Consider the following 26,878-nt stretch of genomic DNA (forward strand, 5'->3'; position numbering starts at 1 on the left):
GGTTACAGTGTGCAAGGAGGCCATTCGGCGCCATCTTGCCCATGCCAGCGCGAGGACACCGTGACCGTGGGCCTTCCAGAAGATCAAGGGCAGCGGACACATGGGAACACAGCCACTTCTCCGGTTTTCTCTGTTTTACTCCTATTATGGGCCAGGGTTTAGAGAATCCCAAAGTGTATCATGGAGTTCACCTGACCCACAACCTTTAATAGATTGTGGTATGGGACACACACGGCCCACTCTACAGGTGTGGTACAGCAGAAATGGAAAAGTATTTTTTAAAACAAAACAATGTTTATTTATGAACTCAAGTTAACCTTTTCAAAACATACAGTGAACATCTTAGCAACCATTGATTCAAATACAACCCCCAAAGAATACAACACTAAGTAATCCTTAATAACTTCCCAAACAACATCCAGAAGACAGAAAAAACACCTTTTAACAGAAGCACATCACGTTTACATTCACCACTGAGAACATTTATAATTCTGAATTCACCAAATGGTCAAGAGATAGACTTTGCATGACAGAGAGAGCAACAGTACACCTGCTCTGGCTGGCTTCAGCTCCAGCACTGAAAACGAAACTAAAACACACCCTGCAGCAAACAGCCTAAAACGAAAGTGAAAAGCTGGCAGACAGCCCAGCTCCACCCACACTCTGACATCACTGATAAACACCCATTTCTTAAAGGTACATTGCTTAAACACTCATTTCTTAAAGGTACATGACACTCCACACACAAAAACTGACTGCCAGCCAATGGAGAAACAAAATGTATTAAGAACACGCTGGATTCTGACTCAAAATAAACCTTCTTGCAGTTGCTCTCATTTAGATTTTCTACTTTGTTCACACTCTGACCTCTCTGTCCTTGATCACCAGCAGTTTTCTAAAGGCGCTCAATGCAAGCTGCAGGAACAGCCCCATATCTGTCGATGAGGCACTTTGCAGCCTCCTGGACTCAACGTTGAGTTGAACTATTTCAGACCTTGAACTCTTGTCTTTTTTTTTAACACATATTTGGATTTTTCTCTGGACCACAACTTTTTGTGATTCTGCCATTCACAGCCTCTCACACCTTCTGTTTCTTCATTACTCCCTTTTTTTCATCTCCTTTCTGGCCTTGCGCCATGAACCTTTTACTTATTTAATTCCTCCGGGTTTCCACCCTATCACAGACCATCCCTTTTGTTGTTTCCTCTCCTCCATTCCATTTCCTATTTAATGTCTGTTTCACCTCTAATTGTTTGTGACAAAGGATCATTCAAAAGTCTGTTTCTCCCCCTCAGCAGGGCTGTCTGACCTGCTGGGTATTCCCACTATTTGCTGTTTTTATTGTATATTTACGGCACCCATTATATCCTTGCTCTTGCAGAAATAGTGCCAGCTGTTGTGGAGCATTTTAAACAAACATTTACACAGCGGTCTGGATTCTCTGACCCCCCCCAACGGCGGAATCGCCTCCGGCGACGGGGCGGAGAATCCCCGACGGCTTCCTGACGGAGTGGGTCTCTCATGGTCTCACCCGTCGGGAACTCAACGTGGCGGCTGCTGACTTAGTCCAGCGCCGTCACAGTCAGGGGAGGGCCGATCCGCGGTCAGGCGCGGGGGAGGGGGGGGGGGGGGCTTTATTCGGGGCTGGTGGCACTGTGTGGTGGGGGTGGTCTAGGGCGCACAAGCCGAAGGGGGGGGGGGACTATTTTTGCAGTCCACATCCGCCATGAAGCACGGCGAGGGTCTTTCGTTCAAACATCAAACAGCCTTTATTCTCTGCGGTCCCGGCTTCCCTAATGATACAGTTTCAAAACAGCTTATATACTATTCTGATGAAGTCATCCAGACTCGAAACATCAGCTCTGTTCTCTTGCCACAGATGCGCCAGCCCATAGAACATACAGTGCAGAAGGAGGCCGTTCGGCCCATCGAGTCTGCCCCGACCCTCTTCAACCCTCACTTATACCCTATCCCTGTAACCCAATAACCCCTCCTGTCCTTTTTGGTCACTAAGGGCAATTTATCACGGCCAATCCACCTAACCTGCACGTCTTTGGACTGTGGGAGGAAACCGGAGCACCCGGAGGAAACCCACGCAGACACGGGGAGAACATGCAGACTCCGCACAGACTGTGACCCAGCGGGGAATCGAACCTGGGACCCTGGCGCTGTGAAGCCACTTGTGCTGCCGTGCTGCCCAGCTGAGATTGTCCAGCATTTTCTGTTTTTGAGTCAGATTCTAGCATCTGCAGTAATTTGCTTTTATATATTATTCTAGTTGTGTTGCAATCACAGTGCCTCCTGCAACATAGCTGACACCGTGACACCCCTTATTTAAATTCCACCAGCTGCCGTGGTGGGATTTGAACCGGTGTCCCCAGAGCGTTAGCTTGGGCCTAAAGGTTACTGGCCCAGTGACATTGCCACTACACCCTTGTCTCCTCCCAGAGACAGCACAGGGTCATTGTTTTCAGTTGTAGAAATAACATCAGCACTAATGTCTGTCCGGCACAGACACGCAGATTCAAAGTGGGTGCCAAGCACCAACATTCAGAGAATTTGCAGTGTAGAAGGAGGCCATTCGGCCCATCGAGTCTGCACCTGCCCTTGGAAAGAGCACCCCACTTAAGGCCACATCTACACTTTAGCCCTGGAACCCCACCTAACCGTGACAATTTATCATGGCCAATCCACTTAACCTACACATCGTTGGACTGTGGGAGGAAACCGGAGCACCCGGAGGAAACCCACGCAGACACGGGGAGGACGTACAGACTCCGCACAGACAGTCACCCGAGGCAGGGATTGAACCCGGGTCCCTGGCGCTGTGAGGCAGCAGTGCTAACCACCGTGCCGCTCATTCCAGCAAGGTGTCCTCAGGAGAGGTGTTTGCCGAAACAAATTGTCTTGCTCACAGGTCTGCACTTTCTAAGCTTACGGCCTGAGAATCATTTTAATTGCTGTCTGGCTCGGAAACCCCACTTCACCAAGCTCCATAGGAAATAGGAGCCTGGGTCGGCCATTTGGTCCTTCAAACCTGCTCCATCATTCGACAAGGTGATGGCTGGTCTTCTACCATCACCCCACCTGCCCGTACCATCCCCATATCTTCGACAGCTCTCTGGGATAGAGAATTCCAAAGATCCAACGAATGGCAGGAAATTTACAACAGAGAAGGAGGCCAATGGGCCCATTGAGTCTGTGGTGGTTGACCAAGAGCCCCCCAGTCTAAGCCCACCTTCTGCCCTTGCTCTGCGGCCCTGCATCGTGTATCTATGGGAACTTTAGAGAGGTCACTGAACCTGTGGATAAAGGGATAGAATTTCCATGAATTTCAGACGGCATTGGCCAAAGTTTCATGACTTGAGGCTTGCAAACCATTTCCAAGCCATGCCACGCGTGACAAATGAGGCGGTTGGCTGAAAGCCGGCTGCACAATACTGTGGAGTAAAGCGAAGGAAATAGGAAATATTCTGCAGTGAGGGTCCTGTGTTATGTTCTTCAGTTAACGCTGGGTCTTTCTGACACTTTGGAGAGTGTTCAAACAACCCTCAAATGATCTAAAAACAAAACCCAAGCCACCCCAACCTAACCTGGGGAATATGTTTACAAATATGTTATACAGTACTCCAGCCTGTAACTCACTCCATAATGGCCAATATCCAGGTCCAACCATCCCAATCTGATCGAATGATGTATCTATTTTCACTCTGTAACAGACTCAGTATATTGAGCCTCGCAGTTTGTTTTTGACCCACTGATGTCTGTCCCTGTGCTGTTTTAATATTCTCTCTCTCTCTCTGCACAGGGCTTTCACTGAATCGTTGGACAATGACCGTGGCGGATGGTGTGAGTGTGGGGGAGGGGGGAACGGCTGTCCTGCCGTGTGGTTTCACCCACCCCCCACCCCCTAATCAGAGCATCAATGGCTCCGTGATGTGGCTCACCTCTGTCTCAGGGAAAGATAACATGGTTTTCCGATGTACATATCCTGGTACAGACCCTTCACAGGATGGACCGTGTGAGAGTGGGAAGCAGCGGGATGCTGGGAGCCGATTCCGATTCGTGGGCAATCTCAGCAACAATGATGCCTCAATAATGATGGAGCGACTGAGCCGGGCGGACAGCAATGTTTATCACTGCCGTGTGGAGCTCAACATCGACAAATTTCAAGTACCGCAAGGAACCGATCTGACAGTGAATGGTGAGTATCGATGTTCAGGGTGGTACCTGTCCCCTACCCTCCACATCATGTTCAGGGTGGTAGCTGTCCCTCCACATCATGTTCAGGGCGGTAGCTGTCCCCTACCCTCCACATCATGTTCAGGGTGGTAGCTGTCCCTCCACATCATGTTCAGGGCGGTAGCTGTCCCTCCACATCATGTTCAGGGTGGTAGCTGTCCCTCCACATCATGTTCAGGGCGGTAGCTGTCCCTCCACATCATGTTCAGGGTGGTAGCTGTCCCTCCACATCATGTTCAGGGTGGTAGCTGTCCCTCCACATCATGTTCAGGGTGGTAGCTGTCCCCTGCCCTCCACATCATGTTCAGGGTGGTAGCTGTCCCTCCACATCATGTTCAGGGTAGTAGCTGCCCCCCGTGAATTCAACGAGTACTCACCCCCTCCCTCGCCCCCAGCCTGGTGTTGGAGCTCTCCTGTTTGCCTCCTGCCCAGCCTCCAAAATCGGAAACAATGGGATCTCTCCTGTAAAGGCATTGGCTGGAACCTCTTAAGCTCTCATTGGGTGAGCACATAGCGGGATGAGGGGGGGGGGGGGGCACTTCTGGAGTAATGGGGCTGGGGGAGGTGGCGTAATCCCTGAACCAATTCAAAGAACAATTTGATTTTGCAATGGCAGTCATGATGTGGCGATGCCTGCGTTGGACTGGGGTGAGCACGGTAAGAAGTCTTACAACACCAGGTTAAAGTCCAACAGGTTTGTTTCAAACACTGGCTTTCGGAGCACTGCTCCACCTGATTCACCTGATGAAGGAGCAGCGCTCCGAAAGCTCGTGTTTGAAACAAACCTGTTGGACTTTAACGTGGTTTTGTAAGACTTCTTATTTTGCAATGGGGGTGGGGTTTTGGATGAATGAATTTGACTGGGTTGAATGGGCCCTTGTGATCTATCTGACACCAGGGAGTTCAGGGTGAAAGATGGGTGTGTTGGTGCAGTCTGTGAGAGAGACGAGTGGAGCCTTGGAGTATCCATTCTGTTGTGAAGTTGAAAGATACACAACAAATGGAATCTAAACATTCTGCAGACTGAAGGATTCATTCTGTTGTTTTTCCTTTCCTCAGTTGCCGGTGGAAATGAGTCAGTGGTGAGTGGCACTGAGGGAGCTTCGGTTACATTGCCCTGTACGTTCATACCCAGGAACTCCCACACCCTGACCACTGTTAGCTGGATGAGGAAGGAGACCTATGAACGGGTGGTCACATTTACACCCCAGCCAAATGGATTGTGGACAACTGTAAACGGTGAAAATCGATACGAGCTCATCGGGAACCCAAAGGAGGGAAACGCCTCAATCAGGATAAAGCAGCTGAGCGTGAATGATAGTCACACTTACCTGTGTCTGGTAGAGTACAAGGAGGAACGGTACCATTATCAATACCTGATTCAGACTGAGACACAGCTGCAGGTCAAACATGGTAAGAAATCATTGCCGCATTCCCCAGTGAATAGAGAGTTTGTGAATGTTGATGCTTTTTGTATTGGATATAGTTTGCAGGTGCTGATCTTTTTAGGTGCATTTTGATATTTGTATTGAAAGACATCGATGCACCCGTACCATTCAGTACAATCTGCAACCCAAAGTCACTCTGACATTTAGCTGGAAGACACAACAGTATAAATGTCTCTTTTGATTGAAATGGAACTATTTTAATCCTTCATCCAGAGTAATCCGTCCGTTACCCCCAAGTGTCCATTTGACTGGGGGAGGCATCACAGCCATGCTGGACCTGATGTAGCCCGGCTTTCACACGTGGATTATCAACAGGGAGCGATAACATTGAGGACCTCATGTGGGTTAGCACAGGATCTGGGAACTGCTCTGATACCAATATTGGAACTGGGGCTGGTTTAGCACACTGGGCTAAATCACTGGCTTTTAAAGCAGACCAAGCAGGCCAGCAGCATGGTTCGATTCCCGTACCAGCCTCCCCGGACAGGCGCCGGAATGTGGCGACTAGGGGCTTTTCACAGTAACTTCATTGAAGCCTACTCGTGACAATAAGCGATTTTCATTTTCATTTTTCATTTCATTCTTTGGAATATTGGTCTAGATGTATAATCTTTGCCACACAGTTAACCAATTGCTTCCTTGTTATAGAACCATAGAATTCCTACAGTGCAGAAGGAGGCCATTCGGCCCATCGAGTTTGCACCGGCTCTTGGAAAGAGCACCCTATCCAAGCCCTCACCTCCACCCAATCCCCATAACCCAGTAACCCCATCCAACACTAAGGGTAATTTTGGACACTAAGGGCAATTTAGCATGGCCAATCCACCTAACCTGCACATCTTTGGACTGTGGGAGGAAACCGGAGCGCCCGGAGGAAACCCACGCACACACGGGGAGAACGTGCAGACTCCACACAGACAGTGACCCAAGTCAGGAATCGAACCTGGGACCCTGGCGCTGTGAAGCAACAGTGCTAACCAGGTTCCGCAGGGACCAGTGCTAAGACCCCAGCTATTCACAATATATATTAATGAATTCGATGAGGGAACTAATTGCAATATTGCCAAATTTGCAGACGGTAAGTAGCTGGGTGGGAGGCCGAGCTGTGAGGAGCATGTTGAGATGCTTCTCTGTGACTTGGCCAAGTTGAGTGAGTGGGCAAATGTTTGGCAAATGCAGCTAATGTGGATAAATGTGAGCCTGGGTGCCCTCGTACACCAGTCGCTGAAGATAAGCATGAAGATGCAGCAGGCGGTAAAGAAGGCAAATGGTAAGTTGGCCTTCATTGCGAGAGGATTCGAGTTCAGGAGCAGGGATGTGTTGCTGCAATTATACAGGGCCTTGGTGAGGCCACACCTGGAGTATTGTGTGCAGCTTTGGTCTCTTTATCTGAGGAAGGATGTTCCTGCGCTAGAGAGAGTGCAGAGAAGGTTTACCAGACTGATTTCTGGGATGGTGGGACTAACGGCTGGGGAGAGACTGAGTCGGTTAGGATTGTATTCGCTGGAGTTCACCATCATAGAAACCTAGAAAATTCTATCAGGACTGGACAGGGTAGATGCAGGAAGGATGCTGCCAATGGTGGGTGGGTCCAGAACCAGGGGTCACAGTCTGAGGATACGGGGGAGACCATTTAGGACAGAGATGAGGAGAAATTTCTTCACCCAGACAGTGGTTGGCCTGACTACAGGAAGTAGTTGAAACTGCTGTTGGATCGGTTTTGTTGATCTCACCATCAGGAATGGCTGTTCGTGTTTTGATCGGCAGCCCCGACCCCCCCCCCCCCCCCCCCCCGCCCCTGCACACTTTATCAACCCCCCCACCCCCTCATCCTGAGGCCCCTGTGAACCCCCCTTCACTTCCCCCTCTAATTGGCAAGGCCCACCATGGAGCAAAGCGTGGCAGTGCCAACCTAGCACCCAAACACCCTGGGCATTGCCAGCCCGCACCCTGGTAATGCCAGAGTGGCATTGACAGGTTGCCAGGCCAGCAGTGCCAGGGTGTCCAGGTGCCAGGGGGAGTGCCGTGGGTACCACACTGCCCTGTCCCCGACCACCCGGGGTCTCCACTGATCTGCGGGACTCCCCGAGATGCCGGTACGCCCGATCCACGTTTGTGGGGATCTGTAGTTAATGGCGACCTAGTGAGATTTCACAGGGACAATCGTTGAATGGGTGAGCTCGGGTGAATTAGGCTAATTTAAATATGCAGACCTGGATCTCGCCCAGTGAGGGAAAGATACAGATTGCGCCGGGCGGAACGAGTCGGATGACACCCGGCATTTGTGCTCGGTCTGGGGCTCTTGCGTGATTTCCCGTTTTGCCTGGATCTGCACCGGACGCAACGGGGTCGCTGAACTGCGTCCTGATGTTCCAGGGAGTTAGATGTAGCACTTAGGGCTAAAGGGATCAAAGGATGGGGAGGAATGGATGAACAGGTTAGCGAGTTGGATAATCAGCCATGTTCATATTGAATGGCGAAGCAGGCTCGAAGGGCCTAATGGCCTCCTCCTGCTCCCGTTTTCTATGTTTCCATCTTTTTCTGGATAACTATTTCTGGGTAAATACTGGGTAGCACGGTAGCACTATGGCTTCACAGCGCCAGGGTCCCAGGTTCGATTCCCCGCTGGGTCACTGTCTGTGTGGAGTCTGCACGTTCTCCCCGTGTGTGCGTGGGTTTCCTCCAGGTGCTCCAGTTTCCTCCCACAGTCCAAAGACATGCAGGCTAGGTGGATTGGCCATGCTAAATTGCCCCTTAGTGACCAAAAATCTTCGATGGGGTTATTGGGTTACAGGGATAGGGTGGAAGTGAGGGCTTCAGTGGGTCGGTGCAGGCTCAGTGGGCCGAATGGCCTCCTTCTGCATTGTATGTTCTATTTGTGTAACACAAGCTGGAACCATCCGAAATTTGCGATTTAAATTGCATTTTCGCAGTATTCCCGGAGTAGGGCAATTTCCCAGAGGGAGTTCGCACTTTCGGGCCGCTGCTGTGCAGCTCTTACCAAGGAATTCCGAAAAGCATTCCCTAACACGTCTTTGAGGATCCCCTCGCAAATCTGACGCTTGGGAGGTCTACAGGTACAGCCCGTGGTATCTGGCGGGAACATTCTGTAACTTTCTGATTGCCGCGTGGCCACACACTCGGGTGACTTAGCGGGAACCTTGGCATGACACTAACGGAATTCCTTTGGAAAGTGCCACGAGGTCTTTAGCATCCGCCTCGGATCAGGCAGTCGGGAGCTTGGTTTAATGTCTCACTCAGAAGAAGACACTGCAATAGGGCAGCACGGTTGCACAGTGGTTAGCACTGTGGCTTCACAGCGGCAGGGTCACAGGCTCGATTCCTGGCTTGGGTCACTGGCTGTGCGGAGTCTGCACATTCTCCCCGTGTCTGCGTGGGTTTCCTCCGGGCGCTCCGGTTTCCTCCCACAAGTCCTGAAAGACTTGTTAGGTAATTTGGACGTGCTGAATTCTCCCTCCGTGTACCCGAACAGGCGCCGGAATATGGCGACGAGGGGATTTTCACAGTAACTTCATTGCAGTGTTAATGTTAGCCTACTTGTGACAATAAAGTTGATTATTAGATTCATGACAGTATTGGCCTGTGGGTATCACAAACTGAAATAAGTGGACATTCGCTCGCGTGAACGTGCTGATTTTCAGCTGTTGCTTTTCAATGTTGCTCTTGCTGTTTTACAGAGGCACCATATAATTCCAACTTTAAAATATATCTGCTGATCATTCCACTGCTGATTCTCCTGCTCTTCCTCCTCGTCAGCTTCATCATCTTCAGGAAGAAAGGAGGTGGGTTCTGTACAGGATAAGGTCGAATAAAGCAAAACGGTTCTGCGTTTGAAACAACAGCGGACGGTTATGCGGGAAACTTTTCTCCTCACCAATTTTCTCACCTTCTGAAGACACCAACTTTGCCTTTGGCCAACAGGCTGTGGGGTCGGCGCTGGCCTGTCCGCTGAGCCCCAACCGCACTCCAGCGCCCGACTCAAGCATGAGCTTTCATGGTGTCAGGATGAATTTAGAATTACAGGCAGTTCACTGACAATCTCTTTCCAACCCATTATAGAATCCCGTTCGACCAATCACTTTCCATTGGCGCCCACTGTACAGAACCCCAAAGGAATAGAAAGGAAGCTGTAATCTGATATAAGAGATTTATTCCCTTTCATGGTTTTAGCCTTTAAACAAATACACAAAGAGGCGAGACATAGTGACAACGGTCACCTTGGTGAGAGAGAAATGTATTGGGATCTCACAGGAACATAGAAACAGGAGCAGGAGGAGGCCATTCGGCCCTTCTAGCCCGCTCTGCCATTCATTCTGATCATGGCTGATCATCCAACTCAATAGCCTAATCCAGCCCCCCCTATATCCCTTGATCCCCTTCGCCCTCAGTGCGATATCTAACTGCTTCTTGAAAACATACAATGTTTTGGCCTCAACTACTTCCTGTGGTAACAAATTCCACAGGCTGGCCACTCTCTGGGTGAAGACATTTCTCCACATCTCTGTTCTAAATGGTCTCCCCCGTATCCTCAGACTGTGACCCCTGGTTCTGGACCCATCCACCATCGGGAACATCCTTCCTGCATCTACCCTGTCCAGTCCTGTTAGAATTTTATAAGTCTCTATGAGATCCCCCCTCATTCTTCTGAACTCCAGTGAATACAATCCTTATAGATTCAATCTCTCCTCATGTGCCAGTTCCGCCATCCCAGGAATCAGTCTGGTAAACCTTCGCTGCACTCCCTCTAGAACAAGAACATCCTTCCTCAGAGAAGGAGACCAAAACTGCGCACAATACCCCAGGTGTGACCTCACTAAGGCCCTGTATAATTGCAGCAATACATAGAACATAGAACATAGAACAGTACAGCACAGAACAGGCCCTTCGGCCCTCGATGTTGTGCCGAGCAGTGATCACCCTACTCAAACCCACGTATCCACCCTATACCCGCAACCCAACAACTCCCACCCTTAACCTTACTTTTTAGGACACTACGGGCAATTTATCATGGCCAATCCACCTAACCCGCACATCTTTGGACTGTGGGAGGAAACCGGAGCACCCGGAGGAAACCCACGCACACACGGGGAGGACGTGCAGAATGTGGCGACTAGGGGCTTTTCACAGTAATTTCATTGAAGTCTACTCGTGACAATAAGCGATTTTCATTTTCAAGTGGATAACCTCTTATTTGTCCAAATTATACTGCATCTGCCATTCATTTTCCGACTTACTCAACTTGTCCAAATCACACTGAAGGATCTCTGCATCCTCCTCACAGCTCACCCTCCCACCCAACTTGGTGTCACCTGCAAATTTAGAGATATTACATTTTTCCCTCATCTAAATCACTAATGTATATTAGCTCACCAGGCTAAATCGCTGGCTTTTAAAGCAGACCAAGCAGGCCAGCAGCACGGTTCAATTCCTGTAACAGCCTCCCTGAACATGTGGCGACTAGGGGCTTTTCATAGTAACTTCATTGAAGTCTACTCGTGACAATAAGCGATTTTAATTTCATATTGCGAATAGCTGGGGTCCCAGCACCGACCCCTGCGGGACCCCACTAGTCAATACCTGCCAATCTGAAAAAGACCCATTCATTCCTACTCTTTGTTTCCTGTCTGCCAACCAGTTTTCTACCCACCTCAATACACTCCCCCCAATCCCATGCTCTTTAATTTTACACACTAATCTTTTATGAGGAACTTTGTCAAAAGCATTCTGAAAGTCCAAATACACCACATCCACTGGCTCCCCCTCATCAACTCTACTATTTATATCCTCGAAGACTTCCAGTAGATTTATCAAGCATGATTTCTCCTTCATTAATCCATGCTGACTCTGTCTGATCCTGCCATTGTTTTCTAAATACTCTGCTATAAAACCTTTGATAATGGATTTCAGAATTTTTCCCACTTCCGATGTCAGGATACTGGTCTCTAATTCCCTGTTTTCTCTCTTCCTCCCTTTTTAAATAGCTAACCTCCAATCTGCAGGGACAGTTCCAGAGTCTATAGAATCCCAGAAGATGACCACCAATGCATCCACTATTTCCAGAGCCACCTCCTTTAGCACTCTGGGCTGCAGATTCTCAGGCCCTGGAGATTTATCCGACTTCAATCACATCAATTTCCCCAGCACCATTTCTCTACTAATATTGATCTTGTTCAGTTCATCCCTCTCACTAAACCCCACATTCTCTATCATGGTTGTATTTTTTAAATACCGATGTCTCCTTCAGGCACTCACCTGTATTGGGATAACCCCTTTTTGTTCTTCACACTGCTCGATTTGGACTTGCAAGATGCCTTGGGTACATTGTCACTGCTGTAATGTGTCTTTCAGGATAGCAGAGGGCTATCACTTTATGGGAAGTATGTCATGATAATAATCTTTATTAGTCTCACAAGTAGGCTTACATTAACACTGCAATGAAGTTACTGTGAAAAGCCCCTAGTCACTACACTCCGGCGCCTGTTCGGGTACACAGAGGGACAATTCAGATGTCCAATTCAGCTAACAAGCACGTCTTTCAGGACTTGTGGGAGGAAACCGGAGCACCCGGAGGAAACCCGCGCAGATATGGTGAGAACATTCCGACTCCGCACAGTCACTCAAGCCGGGAATCGAACCCGGGCCCCAGGCGCTGTGAAGCCACAGTGCTAACCGCTGTGCTACCGTGCCGCCCCATGTGACCCAGCCTCAGTTTTACTTTGGCCTGGAGCAGAGCACAATCACTCAGCTCTGCAGCTCTGATGTCCTCAAATTTTCTGTCCACGAATATCTGTTCACATGTGCCTGGAATCAATAAATGAAGCCACAGAGTGTTTGCACGAGCCCTTATGAGCGATCGGTGCTTTTACATCATTACGACACACACGGCCGTGGTAAGCTGCTCAGTTCAATGATGATATTGTTGATGATCTTGAATATTTGAAATTCTCACCCTTACATTCATGGACTCTCCCTCCCTATCATCACAACCTTTTCGAGCCCGGGGAATTCTCCACAAGCTCTCTTCGTCCAACTCTGACCTCTTGTACATCTCCCTTTCCTTTCCATTGGCAGCCATTTTCTGCTGTCTCGACTCTAAGCTCTGGAATTCCCTCCCGAAGACACTCCATTTCTAAGTGTCTTATGTTCAAGGTGCCATAAGTTGTTGTTGTTGAGTGTATTGGGCCAACGTCATCCAACTAGAGGCAGCTGACGCTGATCAATTAAGGAAAACGTTATTGAGACATACAGCCTCACGGAAGGGCGATAAACCGCCCAGTCTTGTGACTGATGTTACGACTCTTGTCATTCGTGTTACCAAATGACAATTTGTGTTTCAGCAATTCCTGTATTGGGCGGCACGGTAGCACAGTGGTTAGCACTGCTGCTTCACAGCTCCAGGGTCCCGGGTTCAATGCCGGCCTCGGGTGACTGTCTGTGCGGAGTCTGCACGCTCACCCCGTGTCTGCGTGAGTTTCATCCGGCTGCTCCGGTTTCCTCCCACAGTCCAAAGCTGTGCAGGTTAGGTAGACTGGCCATGCTAAATTGCCCCTTAGTGTCCAAAAGGTTAGGTGGTGTTACAGGGATAGGGTGGAGGCATGGGCTTAAGTAGAGTGCTCTTCCCAAGGGCCGGCGCAGACTCGATGGGCCAAATGGCCTCCTTCTGCACTATAAACTCCGTGATTCATTGTTACAGTCCCATCGATGGGGCTCCGATTATTCTACCTTCTCTCCCGTCAACTCTGATTTCCTCCAGCACTTCCAGCAGCTTCTGTCAGTTCATCTGGCGAAACCCCCCCCCCCCCCCCCCCCCCCCCCCCCCCCGTTGGCTTGTTTTGGTCTCCCATTTACACCACCTTGGATGCTTTGGTAATCAAACATTACGGTGCCATGCTTCTCATGTGTTGTGGTATTTGTCTTCTTTTCCAATGGGACCATTGTGCTCCTCAAAAAATCTTCTCTTCACTCTCCATCCGAATCCATCTCTTGGCCGAAGTTAATTCAATTCTCCTGCCGCCTTCCCTCTGGGCCTTTTGATTGTTCCTGTGGGAATTCCATCACACCCTTCTGCTTCTCCTGGTTGCTGTTCTTTGATAGATTTTAAATATTTCACACTCCAGAAAAACAGGCCCTGAACCATCCTGAGAAATGCCTTTGCTGTCTCTGCTTCTGCATTGGCTGGCTTGACCTCCCTTGACCTATCGGTCTCTGATGTACTTTTTTCCACCTGTCCTTTCTTACCAGCAACTTCCGTGAGCAGGAATCAGGAACGCGGCAGCTGGAATGAGGCTGATTCACGGACCGCTTTCGAAAGGAAGTCGGATAACTTTTGAAAAATTAGAATTTACCAGGTTGTCGGGAAAGTCCGTGGGAATGGGACTAACTAGGAAGCACTTCTAAAGAGTTAACACAGGAACCTTGGCCCAAAAGGCCTCCTTCTGTGCTGTCAGACTCCCCATCTAACCTGCACATCCCTGGACACTTTTGGGATAATTTTATCATGGCCAGTCACTTAACCTGTACATCTTTGGACAGTGGGTGGAAACGGGAGCACCCGGAGGAAACCCACGCACACACGGGGAGAAAGTGCAATCTCCACACAGACAGTCACCCAAGGCCGGAATTGAACCCGGGACCCTGGAGCTGTGAGGCAGCAGTGCTAACCACTGTGCCACCCAGATATCCATACCCAACTAGGTGATATATGTATATTGATGAGCGAGATGGTTTCTGCCTGATATCCTTGCACTGGCAGAGTGTTGCCCTTTTGTCAATAAATAACCAAAATATTTACAAATCATTTTTATCTCTTTAGGGTGTTCATGGCTAATGGGGTGCACCAGATCTTCAGAAAGGTAGGATGATTGGTTATTGATCCAGACATTGTAACATAAATGTTCTGGTTCAGGGTTGTTCGATCGAGGCATTCAAAAGGGCATGAGGTGATTATTTGAATCGAAGCAATGTGCAGGGGTGACGCACTAAGCCGTAAAGTTCACTTGGAGGGTCGCCGCAGACACGATGGGCCGAATGGCCTCCTTCTGCACCATTGCAGTTGTGTGATTGTGTGATAATCGCTGACATGGTTTGTCCATTTAAGGCAGCTCCACAGACACCTGCTGGAAAGTGATGGAAATAGACCCAGCCACACAAGACAGGTTAATTGTTACCAAAATTTACCAAATTCCAACTGGTTCTAAAACCAGAATCCAGTTTCACCTCCCTTCCCCAAATTAAGCTGCAGTTCAGCCCAGTGTAAAAATAAAGCCCTTCCTCATTTCTAGCATTCTGGACACTGAGCTGCAGTACGTGCTTTCTGAAAGGAGAGACTTTCCTAATTAAAATGTTATGGATGCTCATCTTTATTAGTGTCACAAGTCGGCGTACATTAACACTGTAATGACGTTACTGTGAAAAGCCCCTAGTTGCCACACTCCGGCGCCTGTTCGGGTGCACGGAGGGAGAATTCAGAATGTCCAATTCACCTAACAGCACGTCTTTCGCGGCTTGCGGGAGGAAACCGGAGCACCCGGAGGAAACCCACACAGACACGGGGAGAACGTGCAGACTCTGCACAGACTGACCCAAGCCGGGAATCAAACCTGGGACCCTGGCGCTGTGAAGCAACAGTGCTAACCACGGTGCTACCGCTTGCATCACTTGCGGTGAATGCTTGAGCAGAACGTGGAAGTATTTCATTTCCCTTCCGCTCTGTGAAGCTGAATCTCCACTTGGTGCGGGGGATGGCCTCTCGACCATGCCCCACTTTCCGAGCTTTCTGCGCTAAAGCGGCGACGGACGACTTTGAGCAGCCCTTGCACAAAAATTCCACTCAGAGCCCCAATACCTTCCCTCCCCGTCCTGTGTCTAGTTAATCAAGGGTACCCCGAGCTGCCTGGAGCCACTTGTTACCGTGCTCTTAGTGGGGTTCTGGAGCCCTCTTCCTGTTGCAGCTGCTGCCGATGCCCTGGGCTCCATGGGTGTAACTCACACTCTGGTGCCAAGCTGAGAGTGACGGGTGAACCACCCACTGTGCCAGCTCGATCAATTAGCCGTGGGTTCAGAAATCTGTCCTCTGTATAACTTGAACCTGGGACCGCACCGTGAGATTTCCCTGAATATTTCTGTTCCTTGTGTATTTCTCAGGAAGGATTGCGGTTCAGCCAGCACTGGCGGGATTGATCCGGCCCACCAGCAGCCTGCTCCAGGTAATGACTGCTCTCCAATTAACAGAACAAAATCTATTCAAACAGTGCCAGGAGAAAGTTTAAAGTTGGCAAACGGGGAGTACAGGAGCGTCACTCTCTGGGCAGTAAACTGACGGGACAGATGGACATGTTTCTAGAATGGCGCATGCCATGTCTCCCACCCATCCTCCTCCTCTAACCAATAAAAAAAAAGACTGTGTGGTGAGTTGGTGAGGTGAGCTTTTCTCTCCTTTTCCTCTCTCCACACTTCCACCATCTCTAACCTGCGGGGCGTGGGAATATCAGGTCAGCTTTTTTTTTCTCTCTCTGTAATTGCCAAGTGGATAAATGGAAGAGATGGCAGAGAGAGCAGTGCAATGTTCCTCCTGCAGGATGTTCGAGGTGAGGGGCATGGTCAGTGGCCCTACTGAGATCACCTGCGGGAAGTGCGCCCATCTCCAGCTCCTCGAAGACCGTGTTAGGGAACTGGAGCTGGAGCTGGATGAACTGAGGATCATTCGGGAGGCAGAGTCGGTTGTAGATAGAAGCTACAGGGATGCGGTTACTCCTAAGAATGAAGGTAGCTGACGTTTAAAAGGAGGGGGAAGAAGCAGTCAGTGCAGGGATCCCCTGCGGTTGGTCCCCTCAATAGCAGGTATACCATTTTGGATACTGTTGTTGGGGGGGGGGGGATCTACCAGAGGTAAGCCAGGGTGACCAAGTCTCTGGCACTGAGTCTGTCCCTGTGGCTCAGAAGGGAAGGGGGGGAGAGCAGGAGAGCATTAGTTATTGGAGACTCTATAGTTAGAGGGACAGATAGACGGTTCTGTGGCAACGATAGAGGCTCAAGGTTGGTGTGTTGCCTCCTGGGTGTCAAGGTCCGTGACGTCTCCGATTGTGTTTTCAGGATCCTTAAGGGGGAGGGGGAGCAGCCACAAGTTGTGGTACACATCGGTACCAACGACATAGGTAGGAAAAGGGACTGGGATGTAAAACAGGAATTCAGGGAGCTAGGGTGGAAGCTGAGAGCCAGGACAGACCGTGTTGTCATCTCTGGTTTGCTGCCGGTGCCATGTGCTAGCGAGGTGAGGAACAGGGAGAGAGCGCAGTTAAACATGTGGCTACAGTGATGTTGTAGGAGGGAGGGTCTCAGTTATTTGGATAATTGGAGCACAACCAGAGGGGCACCAATACCCTGGGAGGGAAATTTGCTACAGCTGTTTTGTGGGGGGGGGGGGGGGGGGGGGGGGGGGTTTGAACTAATTTGGCAGGGGGGTGGGAAACTGATTTGTTGTCCAGGAGACAGTGTTGCTGGAGTTCAGGAAGTTGAGAGTAGTGAGGTACTGAGGAAGATACCAAGGTCACAAGAGTGGACCTGCAGGCGTGGAGGTGGTTTGAAGTGTGTCTGCTTCAATGCGAGGAGCATCAGGAATAAGGTTGGTGAGCTTGAAGCATGGATTGGTACCTGGGACTACGATGTTGTGGCCATTACGGAGACGTGGATAGAACAGGGGCAGGAATGGTTGTTGGATGTTCCGGGGTTTAGATGTTTCAGTAAGAGTAGGGAAGGTGGTAAAAGAGGTGGAGGAATAGCATTGTTAATCAAGGATAGTATAATGGCTGCAGAATGGGCAGTCTGGGAGGATCTGTCGACTGAGGTAGTGTGGGCTGAAGTTAGAAACAGGAAAGGAGCGGTCAAATTGTTAGGACTTTTCTATAGGCCCCCAAATAGTAATAGAGATGTGGAGGAAAAGATTGCAATGCAGATTTTGGATAGATGCGGTAGTCGCAGGGTAGTTGTCATGGGTGACTTTAACTTTCCAAATATTGATTGGAACCACCATAATTCAAATAGTTTGGATGGAGCGGTTTTTATCCAGTGTGTGCAGGAGGGTTTCCTCACACAATATGTGGATAGACCGACAAGAGGTGGGGCCACATTGGATTTGGTACTAGGTAATGAACCGGGCCAAATGTTAGATTTGGTTGTGGGAGAGCACTTTTGAGATAGTGACCACAATTCAGTGACTTCCACTATAGTAATGGAGAGGGATAGGAACATACGACAGGGTAAGGTTTATAACTGGGGGAAGGGTAATTACGATGCGATTAGGCAAGAATTGGGAAGCATAAGATGGGAACAGGAACTGTCAGGGATAGGCACAATTGAGATGTGGAGCTTGTTCAAGGAGCAAATACTGCGTGTCCTTGATATGTATGTCCCTGTCAGGCAGGGAGGAAATGGCCGTGTGAGGGAATCATGGTTTACAAAAGAGGTTGAATGTCTTGTCAAGAGGAAGAAGGGGGCTTATGTAAGGATGAGAAAACAAGGTTCAGTTAGGGCACTTGAGGGATACAAGATAGCGAGGAAGGAGCTCAAGAAAGGGCTTAGGAGAGCTAGCAGCGGGCATGAGAAGTCCTTGGCGGGTAGGTTCAAGGAAAACCCCAAGGCTTTTTACACTTACGTGAGGAATAAAAGAATGACCAAGGTGAAATTAGGACCGGTCAAGGTCAGTCGTGGGAACGTGTGCATGGAGTCTGAAGATATAGAACGGCCCTAAATGAATACTTTTCTTCAGTGTTCACAAAGGAGAGGGGCCATGTTGTTGAGCAGGATAGTGCGATGTAGGCTGGAGGAGGTAGATATTCGGAAGGACGATGTGTTAGAAATTTTGAGAAGCCTGAGGATAGATAAGTCCCCTGGGCCTGATGGGATATATCCTAGGATTCTTTGGGAGGCGAGGGATGAGATTGCAGAGCCTTTGGCTTTGATCTTTATGTCTTCACTGTCTATAGGAGTAGTGCCAGAAGACTGGAGAGAGGCAAATGCTGTCCCCTTGTTCAAGAAAGGGAATAATTCCCTGGGAATTCTAGGCCGGTTAGTCTCACTTCGGTCATAGGTAAATTATTGGAAAGGGTCCTGAGGGATAGGATTTATGATCATTTGGAAAGATACAGCTTAATCCAGGATAGTCAGCACGGATTTGTGAGGGGTACATCTTGCCTCACAAGTTTGCTTGTATTCTTTGAGGACATAGATGAAGGTAGAGCAGTTGATGTCATATACATGGATTTTAGTAAGGTGTTTTATAAGGTGCCCCATGGTCGGCTCATGCAGAAAGTAAGGAGGCATGGTATAGAGGGAAATTTGGTCGATGGGATCAGTAACTGGCTATCACATAAAAGACAGAGGGTGGTGGTGGATGGTAAATTTGCATCCTGGAGCCCAGTCACCAGCGGTGTACCACAGGGATCAGTGCTGGGTCCTCTGCTGTTTGTGATTTTTATCAATGACTTGGATGATGGAGTTGAAGGTTGGGTTAGTAAATTTGCTGAATACACCAAGATTGGTGGAGTAGTGGATGAGGTGGCGGGCTGTTGTAGGCTGCAAAGAGACATTGATAGGATGCAGAGCTGGGCTGAAAAGTGGCAGATGGAGTTTAACCCTGATAAGGGTGAGGTGATTCATTTTGGTCAGACAAATTTGAATGCGGATTACAGGGTTAACGGCAGGGTTCTGAAGAATGTGGAGGAGCAGAGAGATCTCGGAGTTCATGTCCATAGATCTCTGAAAATCGCCACCGAAGTGGATAGAGCCTTGAAGAAAGCCTAGTGCGTTAGCATTTATTAACAGGGGGATTGAATTTCAGAGCCGTGAGGTTATGCTGCAACTGTGCAAGACCTTGATTGGACCACATTTGGAGTATTGTGTGCAGTTCTGGTCACCTCATTATAGGAAGAATGTGGAAGCATTGGAAAGGGTGCAAAGGAGATTTACCAGGGTGCAGCCTGGATTGGAGGGTAGGTCTTATGAGGAAAGGTTGAGGGAGCTAGGGCTTTTCTCATTGGAGCGAAGGAGGATGAGAGGTGACATAATTGAGGTGTATAAGATTATGAGAGGGATAGATAGAGTGGACGTTCAGAGATTATTTCCTCGGGTGGATGTAGCTGTTACAAGGGGGCATAACTATAAGGTTCACGGTGGAAGGTATAGGAGGGATGTCCGAGGTAGGTTCTTTACTCAGAGAGTGGTTGGGGCGTGGAACGCACTCCCAACTATGGTAGTGGAGCCGGACACTTTAGGAACTTTCAAGCGGTTATTGGATAGGCATATGGAGTGCTTTAGAATGATTGGGAGTAGGTTGATTTGATCTTAGTTTCAGACTAGTTGGGCACAACATCGTGGGCCGAAGGGCCTGTACTGTGCTGTACAGTTCTATGTTCTATGCTGACTATGTATTTGTGTACAAGGCCCAGGGGTAGTGGATTGTTACTCACCCAAAAGGGCTCCCAGTATCTGGGGGTGGGAGAAAGGAGGGGGGGGGGGGGAGAGAGCAACATCAAACCAAAGCTCGGCACACCATCTCCTGGCTCACTTCGCAAAACCGTCTCCTACTCTACACATTCTCTGTAAACTGAGGATGCTCCATCCCTCCTTCAGCCTTCTCTTGTTACAATCTGTACATTGATAAACTCCTGAGTTTGAAGAGATCCGGATTCGAACACACAGGGGGTTGAAAGTGGGCTCTGTGGGTGTACTGAATGAGGGAAAGGGGTGGACAAGCCAGCACCAGAGAGACATATTCAGAACCACATTGTGCTGGAAAGGTGAACGGGATTGATGGAATTCACCAGAGAATAATCGAATGGGATGAGGGAAAGAGTTGAAAGGTATTTCAGACATTAATCATCGTTTTCCAAAGACTTATCCTTTACTTTTAATGTTTCTCCCAGTTGAATCCCAGCCTCCCGGACTCCTGAACCATTTAACATTCCACCCAGTCTAGTCCCACTTGTGGCGATATGTGTGTAGGTATATCTATGCATAATTGTACATAGTTGTACCAATGTATATATTTGTATATAATAGTGGCACTTAAATAGCCACTGACCAATACATGAAGGGACAGCTATGACCTCCTGCCAGCAGGTGGAACCAGACACCGACACAGACATAAAGATATCGGGGGACGGACAGGAGGCGAGTACCTGGTAATAGGACGAAGAAGAGGACAGACATCCCCCTCCAAGGTCCCACAGTAACGGAGACGGAATCGCTTACACATAGAAATGCATAGTTACCATCAAGAATAAATACTTGTAGCAATCATATTTTCGTGTTCTATGTGTACCTACATGATCAAGGAAGCAACTGACCACAACACCACTCTCCCCCTGACTCCCCCTCATTTAATATCCCAACCAGTCTTTCCTTTTTAAAAAATTAATTTACGGGATGTGGGTGTCACTGCATAGGCCCAGCATTTGTTGCCCATCCCTAGTTGCTCTTGAGAAGGTGGGGGTGAGCTGCCTTCTTGAACTGCTGCAGTCCCTGAGGTGTAGGTATACCCACAGTGCTGTTAGAGAGGGAGTTCCAGGGTTTTGACCCAGCAACTGTGAACGAACGGCGATATATTCCCACATCAGAATGGTGAGTGGCTTGGAGGGGAACCTCCAGGCGGTGGGGTTCCCAGGTATCTGCTGCCTTTGTCCTTCTAGATGGTAGTGCTCATAGACACAGAGATACATAGAAGATAGGAGGAGACCTTTTCGCCCATCGAGCCTGCTCCGCCATTCATCACGATCATGGCTGATCATCCAACTCGATAGCCTAATCCTGTTTTCTCCACATAGCCTTTCATCCCATTCTACCCAAGTGCTATATGGAGCTGTCTGTTGAATATATTCAATGATTTAGCCTCAACTACTTCCTATGGTAATAAATTCCACAGGCTCACCACTGTTTTGGTGAAGAAATGTCTCCTTATCTCTGTCTGAAATGGTTCACCCTGAATCCTCAGGCTGTGACCCCTGGTTCTGGACACACCCATCATTGGTAACATCTTCCCTGCAACAACCTTGTCTAGTCCTGTTAGAATTTTATAAGCCTCTATGAGATCCCCACTCATTCTTCTGAACTCCAGCGAGAACAATCCCAACCTCGTCAATCTCTCCTCATATGACAGTCCTGCCATCCCTGGAATCAGTCTGGTAAACCTTCGCTGCACTCCCTCCATAGCAAGAACATCCTTCCTCAGAGAAGGAAACCAAAACTGCGCACAATACTCCAGGTGTGGCCTCACCAAGGCCCAGTACAATTGCAGCAACACATCCCTGCTTCTATACTCAAACCTCTCGCAATGAAGGCCAACATACCATTAGCCTTCTTTGCCGCCTGCTGCACCTGCATGCTTACCTTCAGCGAATGGTGCACAAGGACACCCAGGTCCCGCTGCACACTCCCCTCTCCCAATTTACAACCATTCAGGTAGTAATCTGCCTTCCTGTTTTTGCTTCCAAAGTGAATAACTTCACACTTATCCAAATTATACTGCATCTGCCATTGATTTGCCCACTCGCCCAACCTGTCCAGATCTTGCTGTAGGATCCCTGCATCCTCGTCACAGTTCACCCTCCTGCTTAACTTGCTATCATCTGCAAACTTTGAGATGTCACATTTTGTTCCCTCATCCAAATCATTAATATATATTGTGAATAGCTGGGGTCCCAGCACCGATCCCTGTGGTACCCCACTAGTTACTGCCTGCCACTCTGAAAAGGACCCATTAATCCCGACTCTTTGTTTCCTCTCTGCCAACCAATTTTCTATCCACCTCAATACATTTCCCCCAATCCCATGCTCTTTAATTTTGCGCAATAATCTCTTATGCGGGACTTTGTCAAACGCCTTCTGAAAGTCCAAATATACCACATCGACTGGCTCCCCCTTGTCAACTGTACTGGTTACATCTTCAAAGAATTCCAACAGGTTTGTCAAGCATGATTTTCCCTTCATCAATCCATGCTGACTCTGATGGATCCTGCCACTGCTTTCTAAATGTTCCGCTATAAAGTCCTTGATAATGGATCCAAGCATTTTCCCCACTACCGATGTTAGGCTTACTGGTCTATAATTCCCTGCTTTCTCTCTACCTCCCTTTTTGAATATTGGAGTGACATTAGCTACCCTCCAATCTGCAAGGACAATTCCAGAATCTATAGAATCACGGAAGATGATCACCAATGCATCCACTATTTCCAGAGCCACCTCCTTAAGCATTCTGGGATGCAGATTCTCCTTCTTCATCAATCCCTTCGTCCTTCTTTGCTGAATTCTAAACTGCTCCCAAGCCTCAGACCTATTATTTCTCTTGGCCAATCTGTATGCTTCTTCCTTGTATCGGATACTATTTCTAATTTCCTTTGCAAGCCATGGATTGGCTCTCTTACCTCCTTTGCTTTTGTGCCAGACAGGAATGAACAGTTGCTGTAGTTCCTCCATGCGTTCCTTGAACATTTGCCATTGCCAACCACTGTCATCCCTTTAAGTAACTATCCCCAATCTATCAAGGCCAACTCACACCTCATATCCTCATAGTTCCCTTTATTAAGATTCAGCACCCTAGTCTCCGAATCAACTACTTCACTCTCCATCTTGATAAACAATTCTACCATGTTATGGTCGCTCATCCCCAAGGGGTCTCATACAGCCAGATTGGCAATGATTCCCTTCTCATTACACAGTACCCAGTCTAAGATGGCCTGCTCTCTAGTTGGTTCCTCCACATATTGGTCAAGAAAACCATCCCGTACACACTCCAGGAATTCCTCCTCTACGGCATTGTGGCTAATTTGATTTGCCCAATCTATGTGAAGGTTAAAATCGCCCATGATCACCGATATTCCCTTATTACATGCATCTCTAATTCCTTGTTTAATGCCATTCCCAACCTCACCAGTGCAGTTTGGGGGTCTATATATGACACCCAATGATGTTTTTTGCCCCTTGGTATTTCTCAACTCTACCCATACAGATTCCACATTGTCAGAGCTAATATCCTTTCTCACTATTGTGTTAACTTCCTCTTTAACCAGCAGTGCCACGTCACCACCTTTTCTTCTATGCCTGTCCTTCCTAAATACTGAGAACCCTGGAACATTCAGTTCCCATCCCTGTTCACCCTGCAACCATGTCTCTGTAATCCCAATTATATCATACCCATTTATATCTATCTGCGTGATTAGTTCATCCACTTTATTGCAAATACTCCGTGTATTAAGGCACAGAGCCTTTAAGTTTGTTTTATTCACATGGGTTTGTCACGGCTTTGGAAGCTGCTGCCTTCATCTTGTGGTGTGGGAAATGTAGCAGCCAATTTGCACACAGCGAAGTGCCACAAACAGCAATGGGTCCAGACCGGTTAACCTGGTTCATTCAGTGATTTTGGCTGAGGGGTGGCCAAGGTGCCAGGGAGGAAGCCTCTGTTCTCGGTTGAAATAGTGACATAGCGACCATGGAATTTTTCACATCATCTATCAGACTACCTAAGTTTAATGTCGCACTGGAAAGATAGCTCCTCTGGCAGTGCTTGCACTGCATCAGTGCCACACTAAAGCGTCAGCCTAGGTTTTGTGTTTGAAGTCTCTGGAGTGGGGGGGGGGGAGGGGAGGTTTGAAACCACCACCTTCCGACTTGGGGAGCAGCGGGGGGTGCGTACTACCCACTGAGCCACTGCTGAAATCTGAGGATAAATATGTCCGATCGCTGGCACTGTTTCACAGCTGTTTGTCTTACAGAACAAGGCGACTCCTGTACCTATGCTGAGATCGACAGGAGAACAGGTACGCTGCCCCTAATGGTTTTGTGCTGTTATCTATTTTGTAACCCGAATTCCATCTCCAACCAACAGATCTTTTTGTTTTTGTTAAAGATGACAAGAGGTTCACAATCAATGCGTCAGAAGACCGTGAGTGAATGTTTCCTTTCACGTTGATTAAAAGTTGTAGTTTCAAATCTCTCCCGCTCCCCCCTATCTTTAAGAGCTGATTCCTTTGTTAGCCTGCCTCCCTGAGAAGGGAGCACTTGATCCCTCAATAGGCCACCATTTGGGGCGGTACGGTGGCGCAGTAGTTAGCACTGCTGCCTCACGGGCGCCGAGGACCCGGTTCGATCCCGTGTGGAGTTTGCGCATTCTCCCCGTGTTTGCGTGGGTCTCACCCCCTACGACCCAAAGATGTGCCGGGTAGCTAGATTGGCCACGCTAAATTGCGCCTTTATTGGGAAAAAAAAATAATAGACGACCATTCTACTCCCAGGTTTCATGCCTGTCCCACCGTCGGAAATTCTTCCCAAATGAAAATTCCCGATTCAGTTTTGAGTCGCCACGGACTCTCCCCGAAGGAGCTGCTTCACCGAGTGGATCCCAACCGACCCCACACCCTCAGCATGGACTTGTGAAGGGGAAGGTGATGTCTGATCAGCTTGAGTTAAAGCTTTGAGGAAGTAGCAAGGAGGGTCAATGGGGGTGGGGGGGGGTGGGGGGTGGTGGTATTTGTGGTTACGGGGATAGGGCGGGAGGGGGAGCTTGCTCGGGTGCTCAGTAAGGGGTATGGTGCAGCCTCAATGGGCTGAATAATAATAATAATCCTAATTGTCACAAGTAGGCTTACATTGACACTGCAATGAAGTTACTGTGAAAATCCCCTCAGCGCCACATTCCGGCGCCTGTTCAGGTACACAGAGGGAGAATTCACAATGTCCAATTCACCCAACAAGCACGTCTTCTGGGACTTGCGGGAGGAAACCGGAGCACCCGGAGGAAACCCACGCAGACACGGGGAGAACGCGCAGACTCCGAACAGACAGCGACCCAAGCCGGGAATCGTACCCGACACCCTGACGCTGTGAAGCCACAGCGCTAACCACTGTGCCGCCAATGGCCTCCATCTGCACTGTAGGGGTTCTATGGATTCTCTGGAAAGTTGGATCCAAAATTGGTTTGGTGGCAGGAAGCAAAGTGTTCTGGTTGATGGGTGATTTTGGGGTGATTGGAAGGCTGTTTCTCAGCAGGGTTCCCAATGGCTCAGCACTGGGTGGCTCGCTGTTTTGTGTTAGAATCTATCTGTGTTCGGAACTGACACAGAGGGGAAAGGATTAAGAATTTTACCGCAGATGCAAAAATTGGCCGCGTGGTTGATAGAGAAAGAAAGCTCCAGTCTGCAGAAAGATATCTATGGACTGATGAGAAAACTGGTAAATGTAACCGAAAATGGAGAAGTATGAAGTAATGCACTCGGGGAAGAAGAAACCGGGGAAAGGGTTGCACACTTAATGGTAAGGATTCTGAAAAATGAGAAGTAACAGGAGAATATTTGTCTCTAGATCCCTCACGGCAGCACAGCGTCTAGATAAACTGGATTGGATTTGGATTTGTTTATTGTCACGTGTATCGAGGTACAGTGAAAAATATTTTTCTGCGAGCAGCTCAATCAGATCATTTAGTACAGGAAAATAAAATAAAATAAAAAGATAATTCATACTCCAGGGCAACACAAGGTCCATAATGTAAAATACATAGACACCGACATCGGGTGGAGCATACAGGGTGTAGTATTAATCAGGTCAGTCCATAAGGAGTTTAGGAGTCTGGTGACAGTGGGGAAGAAGCTGTTTTTGAGTCTGTTCGTGCGTGTTCTCAGACTTCTGTATCTCCTGCCCGATGGAAGAAGTTGGAAGAACAAAGAACAAAGAACAAAGAAAATTACAGCACAGGAACAGGCCCTTCGGCCCTCCCAGCCTGCGCCGATCCAGATCCTTTATCTAAACCTGTCCCCTATTTTCCAAGGTCTACTTCCCTCTGTTCCCCGCCCATTCATATACCTGTCTCGATGCTTCTTAAATGATGCTATCGTGCCCGCCTCTACCACCTCCGCTGGTAAAGTGTTCCAGGCACCCACCACCCTCTGCGTAAAAAACTTTCCACGCACATCTCCCTTAAACTTTCCCCCTCTCACCTTGAAATCGTGACCCCTTGTAACTGACACCCCCACTCTTGGGAAAAGCCTGTTGCTGTCCACCCTGTCCATACCTCTCATACTTTTGTAGACCTCAATCAGGTCCCCCCTCAACCCCCGTCTTTCCAACGAAAACAATCCTAATCTACTCAACCTTTCTTCATAGCTAGCACCCTCCATACCAGGCAA

The 26,878-nt window shown here is 48.7% G+C and overlaps 1 protein-coding gene across 4 annotated transcripts in view; it reads left to right on the plus strand.

The window, feature by feature from the left end:
- The window catches only part of LOC119970771, a 117,751-nt gene that overhangs the window by 21,046 nt on the left and 69,827 nt on the right, over positions 1–26,878 (plus strand). For 2 of the 4 annotated variants that reach the window (XM_038805925.1, XM_038805926.1), the window contains exons 2-8: positions 3,809–4,204; positions 5,302–5,655; positions 9,389–9,493; positions 14,524–14,563; positions 15,855–15,916; positions 24,473–24,517; positions 24,607–24,642. In XM_038805925.1, the coding sequence (XP_038661853.1) occupies positions 3,809–4,204; positions 5,302–5,655; positions 9,389–9,493; positions 14,524–14,563; positions 15,855–15,916; positions 24,473–24,517; positions 24,607–24,642 (1,038 nt within the window). Of the gene's footprint in view, positions 1–3,808; positions 4,205–5,301; positions 5,656–9,388; positions 9,494–14,523; positions 14,564–15,852; positions 15,917–24,472; positions 24,518–24,606; positions 24,643–26,878 lie in introns of all 4 variants that reach the window. The other 2 variants (XR_005461672.1, XM_038805927.1) reach the window with 2 other exon arrangements.

This window comes from Scyliorhinus canicula, chromosome 8 (genome assembly GCF_902713615.1).
Source record: "Scyliorhinus canicula chromosome 8, sScyCan1.1, whole genome shotgun sequence".
Lineage (NCBI taxonomy): Eukaryota > Metazoa > Chordata > Chondrichthyes > Carcharhiniformes > Scyliorhinidae > Scyliorhinus > Scyliorhinus canicula.